This window comes from Glossina fuscipes, unplaced genomic scaffold, assembly GCF_014805625.2.
Source record: "Glossina fuscipes isolate IAEA_lab_2018 unplaced genomic scaffold, Yale_Gfus_2 61185, whole genome shotgun sequence".
Classification (NCBI taxonomy): Eukaryota; Metazoa; Arthropoda; class Insecta; order Diptera; family Glossinidae; genus Glossina; species Glossina fuscipes.
Window position 1 is genome coordinate 544,480 of NW_024003416.1, and position 23,575 is coordinate 568,054.

At 34.9% G+C, this 23,575-nt stretch overlaps 1 protein-coding gene across 9 annotated transcripts in view; it reads left to right on the top strand.

Annotated features, from left to right (window-relative positions):
* Positions 1-23,575, top strand: part of LOC119643536 (putative dual specificity tyrosine-phosphorylation-regulated kinase 3 homolog) — a 39,891-nt gene that overhangs the window by 12,709 nt on the left and 3,607 nt on the right. The window contains exons 2-8 of one of the 9 annotated variants that reach the window (XR_005248321.1): positions 666-922; positions 983-1,191; positions 7,658-8,673; positions 8,736-9,360; positions 9,453-9,734; positions 16,051-16,271; positions 16,356-16,522. Coding sequence is in view for 7 of the 9 variants with exons in the window: in XM_038042914.1 (XP_037898842.1) it covers positions 7,699-8,673; positions 8,736-9,360; positions 9,453-9,734; positions 10,156-10,589 (2,316 nt within the window). In the remaining 2 variants the exon portion in view is untranslated. Of the gene's footprint in view, positions 1-665; positions 923-982; positions 1,192-7,657; positions 8,674-8,735; positions 9,361-9,452; positions 9,735-10,155; positions 11,825-11,987; positions 12,098-16,050; positions 18,791-23,575 lie in introns of those variants that run through there. The other 8 variants (XR_005248320.1, XM_038042914.1, XM_038042915.1 and 5 more) reach the window with 8 other exon arrangements.

Sequence of the window (23,575 nt, forward strand, 5' to 3'; positions counted from 1 at the left end):
AGTCGAAAAAGAATGAAAATATTGCAGATATCTGTAGATCTAGATCTAAAAACGAACATAACGTTTTAAATTTAGCAGTATAAAATTTACTGCGAGAGTGCAAAAAGTTTCGGCTGAAATGCAAATGCCAGAAAATCATGCAACCGGAATATCAAGCGTTATTGGCATACGTGGCAGATAAGGGAATTCCGATAAGTATAAAAATTGTTTGCAACAAGTGGTCCTCTGTGTTGAAAGAAGGAACAAACGATAGACTACCGCACTTAAAGATAAAGATGTTTAATAAAACATGTTCCCGAGCTTCCGAGTAAACTATACGAAAACAGTTTCTGTGTGACATCAACCTATAAATGTATATTCGCAGCTCCAACGGAAGATGAGCATTATCTCAAACAGATGTACGTATTTCACGTAGTGAATTAGTGGATGACATGATTCAAGCGAAGACAATTATTAATAAAAGCATATAATTACGTATTAAAGTTAGAAAAATCATTTTTGCTTCCTACTTAAATTTTTGTACGATTATTTTTTTTATAGTGAACTTGAAACACTAGCAATATAGGCTTTCGGCGCTACCTTAAAAAAGAAAATTCTATACTGAACCCATTAGTTTTAATAAAATAATTTATTGGATTGATATTACGTTTTGTAACTGTTTTCAGGATGCCCGTAGGATTAGGTGCTCCGAATACTTCTTCTAATAAGGAAAAGTTAAAGCAGTCGCATGGAAGGTGCTTTGTTGTACGAGTTTGTCCACAGTTGCAGATTGGACAAACAGATTTTTAAGGATCCATTGGTGTGCTGCAGTTCGATGGCCAAAACGAATTTTCGCAAATGTTTTAAGCTTGACTTTGTCCGTATTAGTTGGATGTAGTGAAAGAATTAAGTGAGCATTAACGGAGGAGCTGTGCTGACGGTGGTATTGCAGATTTGCTTTCATTATTTTCTCATCAACTTTACCTTAAATGTATCTTTGAAGGTCCAATTTTTCCACGATAGTGTCCTTAACTAGAGGAGCAAAAGCAGCAGATTTCGCCGCTCGATCAACTTATTCATTGCCGAATAAACGAAAAAGGCTGGATGAGCGACGCAGTTTAATCTTGTTACCGCATGTTGTGATAGTGCTCCTTAATTTGTTGGTGGAACTCCAGTTGGAAGTCCAAGTGTTTCAAAGAGGTTTTAACACGGGTAAAATATAGGCGACAGCAATAGATTTAAGTTTTTATAAGCAAGGCTTACAGCTTGAGGGATTTAGTTATGGAAGTAAAGGTAGTTTCATCACGTGCGCGGTTAAGCATGTTTTAAAGCTGTATATAAGAAATGCCTACCGTCATTTTTTAGTTTTTGGGGCTTTTCTTCAATGAGACTCCTCAAGGCGTAACTTGAAATGCCTTCTTTTTTGTACACAGAGAGCGAAATGTCACAAGAGTAGTTTGTCAACCTGGAGGCTTAAGATCATAATTTCGGTAAATGTTTAGAGGAGCTTAATTTCTTTGTCAAGTGTAAATAGTTGTCAATTGCAGAGGATGATCTTTTTTTTCTTCTTTTTTCACATCCTTGTCGAAAATAGAATTGTTTGATTTAAGAAACTTGGGGATTTTGATTCATAACGTCTATTTTCTAAAGCTTGAAGATCATTTTCAGCTATGATATTGTTTATGGACGTCGTGGGAAAAGCATAGGTATTAGCTCTAAGAGCTTGAAGATAGACCGGTTGTGGTGGCATTCCGTAGGTGCTTATTTTGGATCGAACTAGCCCATGACATAACAAAAAACAAAAAAAAAAGAAGCAAATTATATGCAAACAGAAAACACATAAGTTCTTTGCGAGCCCACTTTTTTTGTTGTGTAAGCGTGTCTGTCCGATTAAAACTGCGCATCTATCCATTAGGTGTGCATATCCATTTACGATAGACAAATGTATAATACATTGTAACTTAGCTCGATAGCTGCGCTATTTCTTGGGGTATGCAATTACATCTCATTCCTTAAGGATCCTTCTTCTTCCTTATTCTTAACGCTATTTTTTTCCGTTGTTTTCTCTGAGGATATGACAATGAAAGGTTCACGTTCTCTGTTCGAAATGAACGCAAAGCCGCATTCACCATAACATACCAGGCATGATATTTTATCAGTTTTGTTTAATAAAACCCAACCGTTAAAAAGTGATTGTAGACGACGGTGAAGAGGATGGAGGTCGAGAGTTGTTGAAAAATATAACAACGATGCAAAGTATTAGTGTTTGGATGTATTTTGTACAGAACTCAACTAAAGAATAATTTGACTTATTAAAGTCCTTGCTTATTATTTTTTCTATTAAATAAAAATTCCCCAATCACTTATTTCGCACGAATATCGATTCTGGGGGTATCCAAAATTTCCAAACGTCGTCGTTATGTATTATATCCCCAATTCGAAATATGGTATACTTATATACATAATCTACTGATGCGCATAAATCTGGTAAAATATCTTTATTTTTAACAATAGTTTGCTTCAATTGCTCATAATCTTCCGATGCAAATGAAGTTGAATGTAGATCGATCTCTAATAGGCTGATATTTGCAATTTCTTCCACATACATACGCGAAGGCGCGATATTCAATAATCCTTTTCGATGTTTCGATGTGCCATGTTCAAAGGCAAGAAAGGCTCTGCCAAAGTTATGAAACATGACGTAAGCACGCAATTAGAACGAGAACACATGAAGTTAATGGATGTCTACGGGGGCCAGGTTGCAGAAAAGCAGGTTCCTTTTGGTAAGAAGATGCACTATCCATCTGACTATCGGGATGAATGCTGCTGGGTAGGGCTCTTCAAGCAATATCGTGGTGGCTGTTGTTATCCCAAAGTTACGTGGGGAACTACCTAAGAGGTGTCTTGGCTTACCAATAAGCGAGACAATGGCAATGGCACCCTTTCTCTATTTTGGTGCTTCAGGGTAGTAGGGTGGCTTTCAATGGAGATTATCATACTCCTTGAGTGCGTCTGTTATCGCTTGTCAAGATATCTCGTGCGCCATGGGTCCCTGTGGGGTTAAACCTTCAAAATAGTATACCGCGTACAGGAATCTGTATGTAGAAGTGTTTATGAAAATCTGGTGTAGATAATGTTGGTGCCGTTGTAAGGCATTTCTTTAATTAATCAAAAGTCAAAAGTGGTTGGTCTGACATTGTAAACTTCTTTATCTGTTCTTTTGTAAGCCAGTCATGTAAAGGCGCTGCTATCATAGTGTAATTTCGGATAAAGCATCGATACCAGCTGATCAGTCTCAGTTGATTGGGGATTTTCGAAATTGGACAACCAGTCACTGCGGCAACTTTTTCTAGATCAGGTCTTGAATGACCTTTCCCTACTAAGAAGCCAAAATATTTCAACTTTCGAAAACAGAATCGACTTTTCTTAAGAACAATTGTCAGATTGCCACATCGCTCAGGAGTTGAATATGGATTTCAAAAGTAGCTAAACAGATCAACAGATCATCCAGACACACGAAATTAATTCTCTCGAAGATTTCCTGGAATTACTTTGTCCATCAACCGACCCATGCAGCATTACATAAATCAAAAGGCATAACTGTAAATTGGTATACAGGTCTGCCTAGTACCGTAAAAGCTGTTTTTTCTCCCGAGTTTTTTCCAGTCGGATTTGCCAAAAAGCGTCTTTTAAATCTATAGTTCGTATAGAGGGGTATTTTGAAAACGAGTTAAGAGACTATCAATGTGTGGAAGTGGATTTGTGTCTTATAATGTGCGCTCGTTAATTTTTCGCGCATTCAAAGTAGACAATTTTTGAAACCTTTTTTTACTAGTGCAATAGCCAAACCTCAGCTACGGTTACTTTCCTTGATTACTCCTAATTCTAGCTTAAAATCTAACTCTGCAAACCCTAAGTTTTGCAGGTGAAATGAGATAATCTCTTTGCTTAATTGGCATGTTCTCAACAAAAATAATGTGTTCTTGTAAGTACGTTTTCTCCAAATGCGGTGTTTCAAAGGAAGGAAATTGTTTTTTAGCTACTTCTAATATATTTGTTTGCTCTACCGTAAGTGAAATTTGGGATTTTCACATTTTTGTATCTAGATCAAGATTCTTTAAACATTCAGCATCGATTCTAATCTATATCGAAGTATATACTTTTTTGCAGTTCTGGGGCATTAAGAAAATCCGTATTTCTAGTTACCTCTCCCCATTGTACTGGTAGAATAATGATGCTTGTTACATCATCATTTGCCACATACTTGTTGGTCTTGTAATTTGAAGATTTTGTGTTTTCTCCCTCATAAAAGGATACTCGCTTCATACCCGCAGCAAATGGCAGTAGCTCCCATATCAAGTAATCCTGTAATTCCTTCGTCAAAAATTTTCGCCATCTTAAGTGTTGAAACTATATTTTCATTAAACTACTTAAATCGTTTTCTTTTTTCTCTATGAATCTCTATCTTCTGGATTGCTTCTTCCTCTGTGAATTTGTCTTCATTAAATGTTTGCCTACACCTTATCTCATATTCCTGGACGCGTCTTTCTGAATTGCTTTTAGTATATGATTTTCTTGTAAACTGTTCAATTTTTCGGTAGTCTGTGTAGTTTTATCGTGCAGGCTGTTATGACCGTTTCTAACTGTAGTTTTTCTAGCAAAGATGTGTTCCTTAGTAGCTTTTTTTCCCATTTTTCCGGGTTTGACACTGATTGGTGAAAGCTCCTGGTATTCTCCGCCTTTCTGCCGTTTCCTGATTGAAATGGATAATAGCTTTCGTTTTTGCCACATGTAAGACATAACATCATGAATTATACATTCGCAACGATTCTCTTGGGCTGCTTCTAATATGTGTTTATTAAAAAATTATTATGAATTTCTCTGTGCGTTTACATTCCGGTTTTTAATAAAGAGTTTTATCCATCTTGATTACAAAAATTAGGTTGGCAAGGCTCGGATTGATAATGGATTTTACTATTTTTATCAGTTCTGACTCAGGCATCTTTTTGTATAGACGGAAAGTTAAATCGTGTATTTCCGCATAATATTCTTTGAATGAGTCAGTCGGATACTGTTTCCTCTCCATGATTTCACGCTCATAGTTTTAGTCCACTCGGAATTGTACCAATAGTTCATTTTTTGATTTAAAATAATTAAAGGTGGGCTAGTCTTCATGATCTTCCAATTGCTACCAATACCATTGGCCAGCATAACCTGTCACATAATCGTGAAATTCTGCGAAAAGGCCTTCATAAGACACCTGGTTTTGTTGTCTCTGAAAACAAAATTTTCAACCGTAAACCCTTTTCGGGATTCATTTAACCGGAGATGCCATTTAGTTAAATCGACGTTTCTTGCAAGAATATTGCTATTGTGAGTAAAGAATGTTACAATATTAAAAATAGATCGAACTTTCTACTCATAACACTAATAACAAGACATTAGCAGCAATATAGAGAAAGTTTAAAAAGAAAACAATGGGCATTGGACTAAGCTTGCCTTACGCCGTTCAATAAGTAAACAGGATGTGGCTTATTTAGAAACACAAAAACTCCCTCTATGCGTCATAGTTATTCGTTGAACTTTTAGTTAATAGTTAATAAGTGTATATTTTGTTATTAGTGTAAAACTATTAATATCATTTCAGTTTCTTTTTAGTGTTCGAATTTTCAGAATTATCCGTGGCCAAGTCGGCAAAGGATCTCGATTCACAACTCCATTCTCAAGTATAATAGAGTTTTCAATAAAGCGCCGTAAGACTGTATTAGGTTTCATTTCTTTGGCTAAACGAGCTATAATAAAAATTATGGGTCACTGTCCTACATACGTTACGATAACGATACAAGAAACTTAAGAACACACTTTGTTTTTCTAAAGAATGTACGTGGTCCTTCAAAGTTCGATCCGAAAGTACCGATCAGTCAGGTATCGTGAGCTATACCACAGACCAAACAATTTTTTTGTTTTTGTTCTTCATTCAAAGCTTTCGATCGATAATTTATTTCCTTTCAAAATTTTTACTATGCAACTGTTTTCTTATGTCCTTTTGTTTCTGAAACCCCTATGGCTATTTCTAGCTATGTAAACAGAATGGGCTCATAGATATACCCGAAAAATTCTGTTAACCTTAATGTAACCCGTTAGCATACCACTGTAGTGAAAACACAATTAAATTCGTTTTAATAATTCTTTATTACGAATGTTTTTACTTCTGACTTACTATCTCACTATCTTACTATTATTATATAATTAATGATTTTACTGAACTGTCGTTAGTAATTTATATAATAACTTATTATGCTAATTTAAGCTAAATAGTGGGATTAAACTAGGTTATTACTAAAGTTACAATAAAGCTAGATTGCATTATATTAATTAGGTCATAGCTTGACCTGCAGTATGTGGAGAGATCTTAATTAGGATATAGCTACGTTTACATTAAGTGGAAATATAATAAGGAATGAACTAAGCATAAATGATTATTGAATGGGTAGATGACGATAAATCGATAATGCTACACCATATACACCACCTACTTTCTGAGAATACACATATAAAGCGTTCTTCATTAAGAAGAATTGATTCATTCGGTTGATTAATGGAGCAAGTAAAACAACAATAAAAATAAACATTAACATCTTAAGTTGTTACCTCATTATCACAACTACAAAAAAAATTAAAACATATTGTCAAATGTCATTCAATGTCAAAATTTTTTTGCTTTTTCTTGGACTCAGATATCGTTCAAATAAGTATATCGTACACATACTTATATGTAAATATAAGTACGTTATGGCGTTATACACCAAATATCCGGCATTTAAGGATCTTTCACATTATAAACAAATTAGTAGATGGGTATTGAAAAATCATGTGTGAGCATAGCTGTACCTTGTTTCCATGGCAATAAAGGAACTATAATTCCGGGATTAAGTAATAAAAACAATTCTCAAAATAAGCTTCAACTTTCGCAATGACCTCATCATATGATCCAAGTCTTTTTCCGAAACTTTTGGAGATTTTCACAATGATGATATTTGCTGGAAACCTGGTCGCGAGGACGGTGTAGATGGAGCAACAATTCGAGATTCAATTCACGCAATACCAGCCATCCACTTGCGACAGCACAGAGCAGTACTTGATTCCACCACGTCTAAGTTCGCTCTACATTTGCAAAACAGCTTTATCTTAACCAAATTTTCGTACAAAATAGTAAAAACAAATATCTCGCAAATATCTCGTCAATGGCCATTTCTCGATTATCCAGTATAGTTTTGAGTGTTTTTTTGTGCAAGCTACCTTTTTTAGCGTACAGTGCGTTCCGCATTTTCAACTACTCAACTAATTATTCCAAATTTGACATACGGCGAGCAAACGTTTTTTTACTTAAAAAAAAAATTATAAACAGGGTTCGATTCAAGAATAAGCAATTAATTCGATGGTATATTTGGACTTTGATCAATCTGTACGTATATTGAAATTATGACACTTACAAAAGAATTCGTATACGGTCTTTAATCTAACACAAGTGTCCGATGATGCAATTATTTTTCGTTACGCATTACTTTAGTGTAGAGAAGAAATGGCCCGTCAAACTTTAAAGTTTTTTTCAAACTTTTTAATTTTAAAAAATATTTAAAAACATTCTAATATTAACAAGCATTATATTCGGTTTCAGTCTCTCACCATCAACCATCAGTCCCAACCGTCACAAAAGATATGTCATTGCAAACAAATGTACAGCCAATAGTGCAGACGTACTCGACTTTTTCAACCGGTCTTCAATCCCATGAGAAACAGGGGGTGAAAACTATAACCACAGCAAAAGCAGATCCAAGTTACACGTCAGCTATGGTTACTTCGAAACCATCAGATACTACCGAAGCGGTGACAACATCCACCACGACGGGAAATATAGTTATAACCAATGCAGATAGCCTTGATAATGCAACTCTGTTATCATTTTCAACACGTCCCACAGAAGTGTATTCATTTCATGAGCAAATTATTATGTCTGGTCAACAGAAATGTTCCATGCCAGAGAAACCGAAACCATTAGTTGTTTCGCCGCAACAAGTCATGATATTGTACATGCATAAATTGACGCCATATGAGCGCACTGAAATTCTTTCTTATCCACAGATTTATTTTATAGGTGCTAATGCAAAGAAACGTCCCGGCATTTTTGGGCCCAATAACTCTGACTATGACAACGACCAGGGTGCCTATATACATATACCACATGACCACGTTGCCTATCGTTATGAAATGCTAAAAATAATCGGCAAAGGAAGCTTCGGACAAGTAGTGAAAGCCTATGATCACAAAACGCACGAACATGTTGCCTTAAAGATGGTACGAAATGAGAAGCGTTTTCATCGGCAAGCACAAGAGGAGATACGCATATTGCATCATTTACGACGTCAAGATAAATACAACACCATGAATATTATACATATGTACGACTACTTCACATTTCGGAATCACATGTGCATAACATTTGAATTGCTTAACATTAATCTTTACGAATTAATAAAAAAAAATGGTTTTAAAGGATTTAGTTTGCAGTTGGTACGAAAATTTGCCCACTCTTTGCTCCAATGCTTGGATGCTTTGTATAAAAATGAGATCATACATTGTGACATGAAACCAGAAAACGTTTTGCTAAAACAACAGGGTCGTTCAGGAATTAAGGTACTTGTATTATAAATTGCTTATATGAATGAGCGACCATATTTCTAATTAACCAATAACAGGTTATCGATTTTGGCTCATCGTGTTACGAGAGTCAACGTATTTACACGTACATACAGTCACGCTTCTATAGAGCACCAGAGGTAATACTGGGTGCAAAGTACGGCCGCGCGATTGACATGTGGTCGTTGGGTTGTATTTTGGCCGAATTGCTGTCGGGACACGCGTTATTTCCTGGCGAAAATGAAGCCGATCAATTGGCGTGTATTATAGAAGTTTTAGGCATGCCTAATAAAAGCGTGCTAGCCACTGCAAAACGTACCAAAGTATTTTTCAATCCCGAAGGTTATCCACGTTACTGTACCGTTCGAACCATGGCTGATGGCATGGTAGTATTAATTGGGGGACAATCGAGACGTGGCAAGCAGCGAGGTCCACCTTGCTCGAAAAGTCTATCTAAAGCGATCGACGGTTGTAAAGACGCACTATTTTTAAATTTTATACGCGGTTGCTTAGAATGGGATCCCGAAAAACGCTTAACACCAAGCGAAGCATTGAAACATCCTTGGCTTCGCCGCCGATTGCCCAAGCCACCTAACGGTACAAATAGTATTATATGCAGTCAAAGCAGCAATGGCAGTAACATTGTCTGTGATGAAAAGCCGGCTTCAGCAGCAGCACAATCAGGCAAGTCGTCGACAATGAAGTTTTGCTGTGGGAAGCTAATAATTTTATAATTCAATTACGAGCACTTGTGATTTTTTCTGTACTCAAAACAGGCTTATGTGGAGGCGAAGAAAATAATCTATTGAATAATGCTGTTACTTCAAAAGACATTAGCAAAAGTAGTGGATGCTTTGTGGCTACCGCTGCAGGTGCTGCGAAGAATGCAGTTGTATTCAATTCATCCTCTATTTTATCTATTGCTTCAGAACCGCTCTGGGAGTTGAACACAGCGTCCGTCGGTAGTATTGTTGGTCATCGATCCATAGCCGCTGAATTGTCTGACACGTCTCGGTCTATCAACTTAAACAGCGTAATTTCTACAAATAATTATGGTAGTGAGTATACGACGAATTCGAACCTTCTTCCACCATCAACAAATAATAATGACTAGTATCTAGCTATTAAAAGGCAAGACCAGCAAACAAATAAAAAACACTCTTACGAAGACATTTGCTATCGTTGCACGACCAAAATATTTCTTATTTTTATGGACATTATTTGTTTGTTAGTCATGTTTTAAACCCACTTTAACTTCTGCGTTTAAAGATTGATATCTTTAGTCTACTTTGATTTATATTTACAGTATTTTGTGCACATATTTTGATTTCAAGATTACAACAACAATAGGTTAACACTATTTTAAGAATTATTAATACAAACTGAATTCAAAAATTGTTTGCGCCAATTTTGTTCAATCAAACTTGATCAACCAATTTCTTTATAAAAGTTAACTTCACATTATTTTATATATTTTAGGCCATATTAATCATATATCTCCCGCTTTCATCTCCAAAAACACACATAACTCAAATCCGTTTAACAAGTGCATGATGAAAATTAACACTACTAGTATCACATCAAATTCCTCACGCACTCTCACACATTCATTGGCTTCATGCGCGACGGCTTGCAGCAACAATACTCCTAGAAAAAATGTAAAAGGTGTTGTTGATGACACTACTACAAATCACCATTGCAATTCAACAGCAACGTTGGTGCTATCTTCGTCATTATCATCATCATTCACCCACGCGTACCCTGGAGCCTACTACAAATGCGAAATGCCCGCTACTTACCACCATCTGCATCACCACCATGACCACTATCGTCAAACACAGAAATATCATTCGCCAAGTTCCCAACTTTCATTATCGTACAAACCCCAAAAAGGAGATACTAAAAAACTGTAACAAAAGACGGATATTTAAGTGAAATATGTGATGTTAACCTGTTCACAATGCCTTACTTGTTCATTAATCGCCCTAAATAATTACTTAAATATGTCCTAGAAGCAGCTACTTTACGAAAGGGAAAGTTTGATTCAGCAAGAAAAATCACCATATTTAAGTTATACCCCTCACTGCTTGTGAATTTAAATAAACCAGAACGGCAACAATCTAGAATGTACTTGTAAAAAATTACAGAATATTTTTTTAGTACACAGTGTATGTAATAAGGAACAAAAATATATAGGATATGAGTACGTATATGTGCTAAGAACGAAACTTGTCGAATGAGAAAGTCAATTTTTTTTTTGTAGTATTTGGAGATAAAATGATTCACGGCGCTCCGTCCTAACTATATAATATATACGAGCACGTGATGTAATAAACCATATAGTCTTTGCAGCTTTATTATAAAATATCTTTTCAATTTCGATTGAGTGGGATTTGAAATATGCTTTTGCAATTGCTAACAAAATGATGCTTAATACCAATAGGTTTAACTGTTTTGCATTTGAGATTAGTTGCAGTACCGATGAGTTCCCTATTAACTTCAAATATATTGACTGATGCAGTGATTTTGATTACTTGTAAGTCCTTTATTATACCGCGTGACCAAATGACTTTTCTATCCGCAACGGTGATGTCAATATATTCTGCTTCTGATTATGAAGTAGTAAGAGCTTGTTGTTTCTTAGTTTTCCAGTCTTCCAGTCTTTGACAGAATGACTTGGTGGATTTCAACATAAGACGACTGATTCGGTAACGCATATAGCCTTAAAAAAAATTCCTAAGAACTCGCCAGAAACCCCATTAGACTCCCTAACTTTTTTTATAAGCGTAGATATTTTTTACAGGCTACATTCTATGATTGCAAATCTATTCAGCATTTTTTTGTCTTAATCTTTGTGGCAAATGCTGATACTTTTGTCTAAATGTAATTTTATTCTTAGGATGTGATTTATTGAACATTTCGAAATGTTTGGATAAATTTAATTTTAATTGTACAATAGTCGATCTAATCCACTACATGACAAACAATCTTGTTTGCTTTAGACGATGCAACATTTTTGTTGATTTGCAATAGGTAACGAAGTCCGCTGTGGGCCCTCATGGTAAAGCCATAATATTTTCTTTTAAGTTTTTTATACATTTACGTCCAGTTGGCAGAATAGCTTATTGTACTCTACTGGTCTGTTGGTGAGCACGTTCCAATATTGGTTCATATCAAATCTTTATAAAAAATTACTGCTCCAAAACTGTCTCCCATACATGATCTTTCTTCATTGAATTAGGTTCACCTGAATACTTTTTCTTTTTTATAATTTAGAAGTTTTATTAATAGCAAATATTGCTTTGTTTCAGAAATTCCGTAAAATTTCTGCCTCTTACCGTAATAGTGAGTGAGGGATGGATAGAGAAAGGGAGAGAGATAGAAAAAGAGGCGGGAGAGAGACAGACAGAGAGAGAGAGAGTCATCATTGAATGCAAAAAACGCTTGGGATCATCCTATGAGTTAAAAGTAACTGGATTGCAAACAGTAGAGTATATTTAACGAGAAATCCAAAGTAAGCAGATCTTGAGTTTGCTCCGTTGCAGCAAATAAGTCACGAAACTTATTTATTCTTAGCACTAACACTGTCATTCAAAATTCACTATTTAGCTGGTCGTTCCAATGTAATTGCGCAGATTTGGCCGAGACGCTTATGACATGTTACTTATTTTGCTTGCAAGCATATATATCTCCAAATTATTAAACTTATAAGTTACGGCGAAGGCATTCAGTTGCTTCAACAATTGTTTTTTTTAACGCTCATTAACGTTATTAAACGTTATCTCGCCATCGACGTTTTTCAGGGTCATTATCAATTTTTTACAGGGGACTAGATATTTAAAAATTAGTAGATGATGTATAATCCCATCATCAATCATTTTTTCTGTACTGTTCCACATTTCTCTTGCTATTTCCTTACCACGAACTATGCCAAACAGTCTGAAGGTAAACACGAAACTCATTTGTTCTTAGATTTTTTTTATACTTTTGACATCTTTAACATTTTTTGTACACTCTCGGGATGATCGCCGACAATTTAGTACGTCTAAATGAATTCTTAGTTGCAATTGCAATTCATCAGAGACTTGGATCAGGATATTCAATTATAGTTTAGAGCCTCTAGAGCCTGTGCGTACATAAAAAGCGTTTATTTAAAGACATAAGAAACCTAAGGCAGTAAAATATATGCACATTAAGAAAGGTGGAGTAAATTTTTTCATTACTTTTGGGTTTGCAGAATATGCAAAAATAAATTGATTCATAATAAAAAATAGCGAATAACAATTACAAAATTAATTAGAATTGTTGATCCACTTTTCAAAATTTAAAATATTATTTACACTTATGGTAAAGGCAGAAAGTATCTTTATTATCTATACCGTTTTCATGCAAAATTTATTTCACTTCCATTGTAAAGATTTGTACTTAAAACATACACATCTAAATTTAAACATATACAGATTATATGTAAGCTGTATGTCAAGGAAAGCCCGCAGTAGTGGTTCGCGACCGGAATTTTCATTTCATTTTCATTTGGAAGATACATTCTAGGACCTATTATTATATATAAAGTTCCCAAAAATGACTTACATATATGCATAAAATATCCTGTGTTTGTTTACATTCTAGGACCTATTGTTATATATAAAGTTCCCAAAAATGACTTACATATATGCATAAAATATCCTGTGTTTGTTTAATAAATAATATGGATGGAAACATAATCTAATATAAGGTTAAAGATCTCATCATGTAAAACAATAAGTATGACGAATTGTAGCAGATAGATATATAAAAACTCTTCAACAATTTAAGCTTAATGATAACAACAAATTCGAAACACTGTCACAAATCCAAAAAAGAAGTAACTTGTGGCACAATATATGCATACCCACGAAAAAACATTATTTATATTTATGTTTCAAAAATAATTCACTTCAGTTCTTTCAACTCTATTTAAACAGCAATGTTTACAATTACACACTTATTATATAATTTGGAAAAGTAAATAGAAAAAATAAAGAATCAAAACCTTAAATAATGCAAAAACGCAAACATTTTATCTATTTAATGCAATTATCAAAAATTTTATTTAAAGTTCAAACATTTGTATGAACGGCCTCTGCACTTTAGCTTGTTAGTTTAGCTTAAATTGTATGTATTTTTATAATCTTTTTAATCTTCGGATAAACGTAATGTGGTTAACTAAGCACTAGCTCGATACGATAGAATTTCGTTAAAATCGAACTTTAGGTTGCATTTGATTGGCAGTAAAGTATATAAAAATTAACTCGCAACATGCGGTCAACAAACGAACATGCGTATATAATTTAATAATATTGTTTATATATTGTGACGATCGCTTGCCGATTTTTTCAGATACCTCTCACAAAAAAAATTGGAATTGGGGTGGGGCTCTAACTGGTTGGGGTAGTTTACTAATTTATTTCGCTGAAGTGAGAAAGAGCAGAGGCTGACGTTTTGTTTTTACAATAACAAAAAAAAGAGTTGTTTTGCTATAAGTTACATAATTAAAACCCAAGGTACGGATTAATTTCGCTTTTACTAAATGACTATTAATGACATTTGGACAAATCCGTTTGCTATGTATTGTGTAAGCCATTTCGCACATTACTTTTTCGTTTGCTAATGAAAGGTTACTGGTTCAATAATCGGATTTATTTTGGTACAATAGGTGCTTGTGGTTTTGTTGATGGACGACTAGGTATGAATATTGCGTCGAAAGAGAACTTACTAACGGAGTATGGAAATGTCCGTAAAAACCGTAGGTAACAAATGAGAGATGCCTCAAGACCCGTCGTTTCCGTCGTCTACTTAAAGATAACTTACAGCTACTTTCTATTAACTAATATACCCTTACCCGAGCGGAAAACATAGGAGTCCAAAATGAGAGACAATTCAAACTCCTTCTGAAGTATGGTACACTAAAAAAGTCTATACTGATTTAACCAAGGCGCAGTCGCCAAAAATTGCGAAAAGCTCAGTTACAATCGGTTTCTTCCAATAACCAACCGACTTTCGCGGCTGCTGATTCGATCGAACCTTTGGACATTGGTTTCGTAGAAGGCCGGACATTGTACATCTCGAACTAAGAATATTATCTGTTAGCTAATGACATCAAAGGCAAGGTGCGAAAACAAGCAATTTCCCTAGCGGTGGCTAGAACTCCTCATGTCACTAACATCACCAAATAAGCGAGTGCTTCATCGTATGAGGGAGATAAGGGAACGCCAAGCATTAAGTAAATTATTATTATTATTATTAATTTCGCCAGAGAAATAAATTCTAAGACTAAACTCTTAAAAGCACTAGCATCTAAGGCTATCGGCTTTTATTATTAGAAACTCTACCGCACTTGAGATTCGAACCCACGACCATTGACTTGCTAGTCGAGATTCCTTGCCTTCGGCTACTCAGGCGGATTAAGTAAATTAAATTAAACCCTCTCGTATGGCAACGAAGATCGAAACTTGAAAATTAAGTCTGCTTAACGACATATATAGTCAGACCGCAGTATCAAAATGTTTCCTCTTTGAATTTTTTCATGTTGCACATTTCATGCATCAGAAAAACTAGTTGACATAGGCACTGGTTATGTAGCTGGGTTTTATTTTCGCGCTTTTTTGTTATACGTATGTACAAAAGGTGCAAGAAACGCTCGCGCAAAGCTGTTAAATCAGGCATAGGCAAAATGGCCCACGCTTTGCATTAGTACTGCTTGTTCTGAGTAATTGTTGGTTGTTTAGAGTTGCATTAATAAGAGAAAAGAGTGTACCATAATAGAAAAAAGAAGAAGAGAAGGATATTTTTTTTTTCCAAATGTCGGAGGAGGAAGGGAGAGAATTGTAAAAGTAGGACGGTGGAAAAGGGACAAAAAAAAGGAAAAGAGGTTTTATGGAGTTTTCGAAAGGGCTGTCCGAAAAAGGAAAGTTTCTTTTTATGGGAATAAAAGAAAAAGAAAAAAAAAGAGTTTTGCGTTATTTAAGGCATATTGCTGGTTATTTTTTTGACAGTGAAGACTTAAAATATAAAATATATCATATTGAATTTGGAAATTGTAACTTAAAAAAAAAAAAAAAAACACATTTGGTGCGTGGATCTTATAGCTGGAGGAATAATCTTATTATGTATTGTTGATGAAAGGACTAATATAACGTGTATGAATTGAAATGCAAATCGTGTCAATTATAAATTCCTTGACCTATTCGATACTTGGATTGCTGGAAAATACCTAAAGAAAAGGATAGGTATGAGTTAAGATAACTACATATCACGATTTGTTCATTTTTTTGTTGTGATTATAAATTTTAAGCTAGATGATGCAAGCGAGTAAAATAATAATTTCTTTTGTAGTGCGGATATTTGATTCAAATTAGAAATCAATAGCCACAGCAATGCGACCAGCCAGACCGGTTTATCGCATGCAGCTAATTTTGAAACAATACAATAAACCAACCCGATATTTACGTACAATATGTTATAACAGCTGTAAATTGAATATAAAATAAATTCTAAACGCACTTGCTTACTTACAAATAGGTTGACCATCACAAAAAGTCTTAAATTTGAGAAAGGTAGGTAAATTTGTTTATTTGTTTATTTATTTTTGTTTTTTGTGTGTTGTCAATTGTCTAATTAATATCCTGAATTTATTAAAGCTTCTGATCAACTGTGTATCATTAATCTTTCCATACATCACCATATACCGTCGCTGTACTGATAAAGCGTTAGGAAGCAACAAATAAAAACTCATCATACTACTGAATACGTTGGTATTATCGCCAACAGACCTAACGCATTTTACTAAAGAAAATGAAAAAAAAATGTAAGTAAAATGTTATTAAATAATCAAATAATGTTGAGGAATATATATACATATACGTCGGAATGGTTGCAAATAATGTATAAGTAAATGACTTTATACGTATGTCAAGAACATAAAACAAAATATAGATTTTTGTAAAAGTTTCGCGCGTGAAAAGAAGCTTTTGAATATATTTTAGGCAAAACTAGTGTGAACTTCCTGTCGTGCTTTTCATGTTTTTCTTCTCCATTTTCATACAACAAACGATGATTGAAATAATGCTAATATCTATTGACAAAGAATAATTGGTTTTATTATTAATTATATGGGTATAACTATTACAAAAATGAAAATGAATACATGTACTTTCTTTCTTTTCTTGCTTGAAATATCGTTTTATTTTTATTTATGTTTATATCCTTTCGTTACTGATTGTATCATTGTAGACAAACAAACGTGACTTTTGGCTCATATTTTGTCATTATTGTTTTCGAAAGTAATTTCGAATGACGAAAGCCATACATAACTCTCAATTAAATAGCTCTAGATATATCTTTCCAATGATAACTAACTAAAAGACACATAATTAGTGCCCACATTGTCTTTCTCTCTTTTAATAGCTCAATTCTTCTCTCAATTAAATAGCTCTAGATATATCTTTCCAATGATAACTAACTAAAAGACACATAATTAGTGCCCACATTGTCTTCGCAATCTCTGGTAAGCTTGCTACACAGATGTCATTTGTTTAACAATATTCGCTATGGGCTTGTTGAAAATAGACTTCTTATTTAAAATAATGCTCAATATGTAATAGCCTCATCGAATTTCATTATTGTTTGCTTGTAAGTGACTGTACGATAAAAAACAAAGATTTCCTTTCCTTGTAGCAAAGATGGCATGAGGTACCGTTGAGTAGCGTTGAGTTTAATTTTTCAACTTCTGCAGTATTCAGAAAAATTGTTAACAGAAAATTGTAAATGCTGTGAATTAGAAGAATTGTTGGACCATATTCACAAACATAACTGCTTGTTGAAGGTGCGCGCAATCTAGTGGTGTGCTGGTACTACGATGCTAGCTGTCCGCATAGTTTCTGCCCTTAGTATAACTTAGCAAAGCTGCTGACAGGGTCAGGCTTTGCGGTTAGTAACTTTAGAGAGAATGACACAGAGAAACCGTGACAGCAAGACGGTTTCTGGCATCTTTGAATTGGGAGATACTTGATATTTTGTTACGGAGACGAAACAAAATTGTGTCCACTGTATGTATCTGTAAATTAAATCTTTAGGACCACACGGCTTTTTCAACCTTTTCACTCGCCCTAGAATTGACCACAAGCCGAACGACGCACTACTACGATTTCGTTTTTTAACCGCGATGCCCGCCGTATTATCAATTGTTCTAAAGCGCTATTAGGTCGGTTTCTAACTTATTGCGTATCTTTTCGCTGATATGTTTTGTGATGATATGCGAATTTCTGTTTCTTTTGTTTATTAAAATAATTAAATCGTTTAATAACAGTATTGTATTCTGAGGTAATATTAATATTACACTAATTTAACTAATGTAAACTACTTTGTGTATTCTGTTGCAAGGCATAGCTTTCATTATCTCAGCCACCAATGTTATTGCAGATAGCTTCAGTTGGTAAAGTCGTCACTGCTTGCGAATCCTAAATATTTTTTTAAGTTTGTCACTTCCAAACGAAAAATGTCTGTATACTCCTCGCATGTTTCTTTCAATGGCTCTGAGTCTTCTAAACTCTTTGCTAAATACTTCCCACGAAATTTTTCAACTGTCGTTTCCGATTTGACTGTTAGTTATCCGTACCCGATAACTGACTCGGTTTCGACTCCCAACTTTATCATTTCGGAAACGCACGGTTTTGATGGTTTGAGGTCTCTAAAAGTTAGCTGTGCGCCTGGACTTAATGGGATTCCATGATGTATACTTAAATCATGTTTTCTCGAGCTATGTGGTGTAATTTCCAAGACTTTTTGTCAGTTCTTGAAATCAGGTGTTTTCCCCTTGTGTTGGAACCTCTTTTTGTACTTAGTGAAATGGATCGGCTACTATCTGCATAACAGATCATTCAGATTTCTGTTTAACTTTATCACTTCTGATGAACTTCCCGTGACGTCTCGCGTCCCTCAAGGTAGCCACTTAGGGCCCCTTTTATTAAATCTATACATTAATGATCTTCCCTCGGTGATTAAATCTAGCCAGGTCTTAATGTGCGCCGACGATGTTAAACTGTTTGCTTCCTTCTTCTTGGAATCGCAATCGTATTAGCTTCAAATTGACTTAAATTTTTTGGTTACATAGTGATCGTTAAATTTTATGAAATTAAATCTAAAAAAGTGCAAGAAGCTTTTTTTTTCAAGGAAGAAGTTATTTCATTGACTCACCCAAGTTGGAAAAAGCTGACTCGTTCGTCGATTTAGGAGTTTTATGCGACCAAACATTACGTTTTAATTTGCACATTAAGCTCTCTTTAAGTAAAATTAGGTCTGCATTAGGTTTCATTAAGAGGTAGTCCAAAGAGCTTAAGGATCCTTACATTACAGAAAGGCTATACATGTGCTTAGTTAGATTAATTCTAGGGTATGTTTCTGTTGTGTGGTTTCCCTTCTGTAAATGTTATCTAGATACAATTGAATCCGTTCAAAAGCAATTCTTGTTGTTGGCCTTAGAAATTTGGGTTGGGACCGGCTTGTCTCTCTGCCTTCTTATGAAAATAGCTTGCTTTCATTATCCTTGCCGTCACTTGAGAAACGCAGATTTATCGTTGTGTGTTTCGTTCTTAATTAAATTAATTAAGGGTACTATCGATTCGTCCACATTACTTGGTGAGATAAGCTTTAACGTCCCTAATCGCCCTTTATTTTCATTAAGCTTAGTTAATGTAATATTGTGTAAAGGTGTTGTTTACTGTTATTGGTTGCCAAGCTTTTGCATGTCTTTAATGGCTTAGGGGATCACTTACAACTTGGTTTTGTACAGGGTGTGAATGTGCCTCTGTACTAGCTGTGTATTTGCTTTCTTTCTTTTTTTTCTTTACATTTCCTTATATACTTCATACTAGTTTTTAATATTAATTAGTATAAGATTTACTTCTAAGATTGTAATTGGATTTTGACTGTTAATTTATTTTAGTTAAGTTTCCGTTGAGTTAAATTGAAATAAATAAATATTTATATATATTTAAACATAAATACGTATATATGTCAAGGTGTACAGTAATGATATGCAAAATGTAATAATTAAAGTTCTTCTTTAATAGTCCTGCACTAACGTTACGGTGGAATCTCATCAAAATATTATGCAATTAAGACGAAGAATTTTTATCCCAATTAAGCCGTTTCTTGCCAGCCAGGTTGGCAATCAAACCCACATCCATTAGGCAGTGAGCGATGAGATGTGCGAACGCAACAAGAATTTTTTTTTTAAATTTATTTTAACCTTATCCATATGATTATACATAAATAGATAGATTCTGGTTGACCCCACGTTTCGCCCCAAAAATCAAAATAACAAAATAGAATTGAATTGATCATTTGATTACAATATACACGTATAAATAATAAAGCGGCTTGAGGCTTCAAAAGGAAAGAAAATAATGAACAAATGGTTAATGTAATTTTCTTTATTTTCGATAATTTTATTTATATGCGATAATAGATGCTTAGAAACAGAGAGAGAGAGAGAGACAGAGGTAAAGTCATAATGGGACACACAAGCAAAAAAAGCAATTACAAGCTATGGTTCTAGAACATAGAGATTTAAATATTGCTGACGTAAACGAAACTGATAAGAATTGATGATGACGTGACTTGAATTAGAAATAAAACCGGAGTATTATAAAAAAGTAAACTAAATTGATGAACATAAAATATACAGCAAAAAAATGGAGTTACCACCGTGTAAAAGAAACAAGAAAATTGGTTATGTGTTCAAATATCTTGTCAAATTTCAGATTACTTTAATGGAATTAGAGTAAATGGTGTTAAAGGAAACCAAACGCCGACAAACTGAACCCTTTCAAACATTTTTTTTCCTCAAAAGGTTCGTGTAGTTAACAGTCGACTAGAAAGCAGTCGATGCCCCAAATTCAATATTTTCGTTTACCATTCATTTGAGTGTACTCTTTTTACTCTTCGTAAAACGTACTCAAGATCTTCTTACCACACCTGCACCTTTTGCAAAAGTCTATATATAACCGTGTACATATTTTATTTTACATTATTGGTAAAAGTACAAAATTATTTACTTATGCATTTTCGGATAACGTAAGAAGACTTCAAGCCCCCCGCAGAGTCCGTCTACGTTTTACAAGATCTCTGTCTTTAAAACTATATAATAAAAACATTTTTAACGTGTTACTATTTTCCTCTGATGCGCATGCTTCCATTAATATGAAATATACCCCGCTTATTCAAGCCGTTATTGAACCTGGGAGATCTGCGGATATTGTGTCGGGTGATTTTAAATTACCATTCATCACGTAATGTTGCAGCAATAATTTAGGCCACATGGTACCTACCACAGTATCTGATAGAGCTAATCAGGGGAACATTTGGTTTAAATGATCTTCATTGCAATGTTTTTCCCAATTCTAATTCAAGATTCTTAAACCTCTGTTTTGAAAACTTTCCTGAAATAGATGTAAATTGCTGCGTATCGTTCAGACTGCCTCAGCACCGATATCATCCATAACATCATTATTTTCATAGAAACCCTAATATCATCGTTTTGTAAGATAGGGAATTTAGTTATCGCTTCGGTCGTCTTTGTCGGCAACACTCCCTTCCATACACGTGGGCACCTGGTACTTAAGTACTACAAGAATAAGAAAAACAACCTATTTAAAAAATATATGAGAAGTCAGTCTGCGTATGACTACTTCTAGTATGCTACTGTAAAGAGTAATTTTAATTACAACACCCCCCAAAATTTTTGTAGGTATCTACAAACGATAAAATTTTCGATCCCTATTAGTCCAAAACAGTTTTATAAAATTGTTAGCTCTACATTGCCTGTACTAATGCTCTTTAATGGCTTTAACTCCTACGAAGAATTCGAAATCTCGAATTGCTTTGTCGATTGCTTCCAACATGATTTTTCTACTGCTACTTTCGATTCTGCTGTTAACACCGCATACCAGATAACCAACATTGTTTCGGTTTCCAATTTGGTTATCTTTGAATATCATATATTCAAACAATTAAGTTCTTAAAGCATAGTTGCGGGCCTGATGGCGTGCCATCGTGTATTCTTAAATCATACGCCGAAAAACTTGGGATGTTATATCAATTTTTTTTAACCTTTTTTTAAAAATTAAGTTCTCCCCGTTAGGTTAGCGATTTTATTTCAATGGGCAAATGTGAAAGCAGACATTTCGTGAAGAACAATACGGGCATTATTAAGGTGAGTGTTTTACCAAAATTATTTGCCCGAGTTTTTATTCATCGTATTATAAATAACTTGGTTACATGATGCTTGGATACGTTTACTACATTGAACCTAAAAAAATGCGGAAAGTTGTCATTCTCAAAGAAGAGATCATTGATGACATCACGGCCATAGTCTAAAAGAAGTGTATTTTCACGCTTTCCACACCTGGCAAGATATTTGGGATGCAATGGTAAAAATAAGATAGTTGCATTGAATATTGCAAGGCATTTCACAGAGCATTGCGTGATGCCCTTGTTTCGAAACCGATTGCATATGGTGTCGATGATAATTTCGGTTAATTTATATGAAATTTCCTGAATAATCGTTCGATAAGAGTTATAATCGACGGACTTACCTTAAACATATTTCACGTATGTGTAGAAGTATTACATGGCTCTAAACTTTTTTCTTCGCGCGTCCCGGTGTTCTTCGATGACCCTCTTCTTAATTAGTAAACATAAGCAGCTGGTGGCTTCTCTTTCGGCCAAAGCAGTACCGAGATACACAACAAACGTTGCCTGATAAATGATAAATTAAATTGAGACAAAAAAAAAAGTCTTTTCCTTTAGCGCATAGAAGAAGTGACGAGCAAATTCTCTCCTTTGGGGGTGACAACTTAGAACAATTGGCAACCCTTGGTTTTCTGGTCAGGTGAATACAAAATGGTGGTCTTTGGACTGAGAGAGACTCGAAAACTGCAGTTGAAGGTCTAGATTTTTTCAATTAGTGTATGAAATAGGTCACGACAGTCGATATCCCTACCATTTACACTGTCTATATCCAAACCAAATAAGAGTATAAACCGAATGTGTGGGCGCTAGTCAAATTTTGCTTGAAGACATTCGATCGCAGGCAGCGAAAGCCTCCAATGCCCGTGGACGATGAAAGCATAATCAAAACTTCAGATACTCTCGAGAATTGGCGCAAGGTGGGCTATGTAGTGTTTATGTACAGATATGGAAGAGATTTGTCTATCAATTACGTCCTTCCCCTGAACCACAAAGGTTTCTCAGCCTTCTTAGCCATTCGTCTTCGAGTTGCCTCTATATCGTATGACACACTGCTGCCTTTGGAAAAATCTATCAGCAATGGTCCTTCCTAGCGTACCTGATGTTTCCATTTTTAAGGCAAAAAACATTATTCTCTTCTTCCACCTCTCCACTCATAACCCGTCCAAAATACTATCTTGCTTGCACGTATATAAGACATATCCCGCAAAATATATATGTATAAATGCCGTCATTTGCAGCAAAAAACTCAATGGCAATGCAGATCCAATTACTATCCCATAAGTGGAGAAGCCTAGGCTACAATCAATGTTATCAGCAGTCAGTCGTATTCCCATGGCTTCTAGATATCTGAATATAGAGTATAAATGGCATTCCTACAACACATGTTTCCAATCTGCGGACCGATTGTCACGAAGGCAAGCGTTAGTTTCAGACCCCCAATTTTTATATAGGGACATCTTCAGAGATCCAGGCCCTGGGAGTGGGAAACCCAGATGGAGGCGATTGCAAAAATCTGAATGACTTTCCACAAACGAAGTTTCACGGAGAAAGTGAAAGAGTTAAACTAAATTCTGCCGTTCCCGCTATTTTGGCCATGATTGCCATGTGC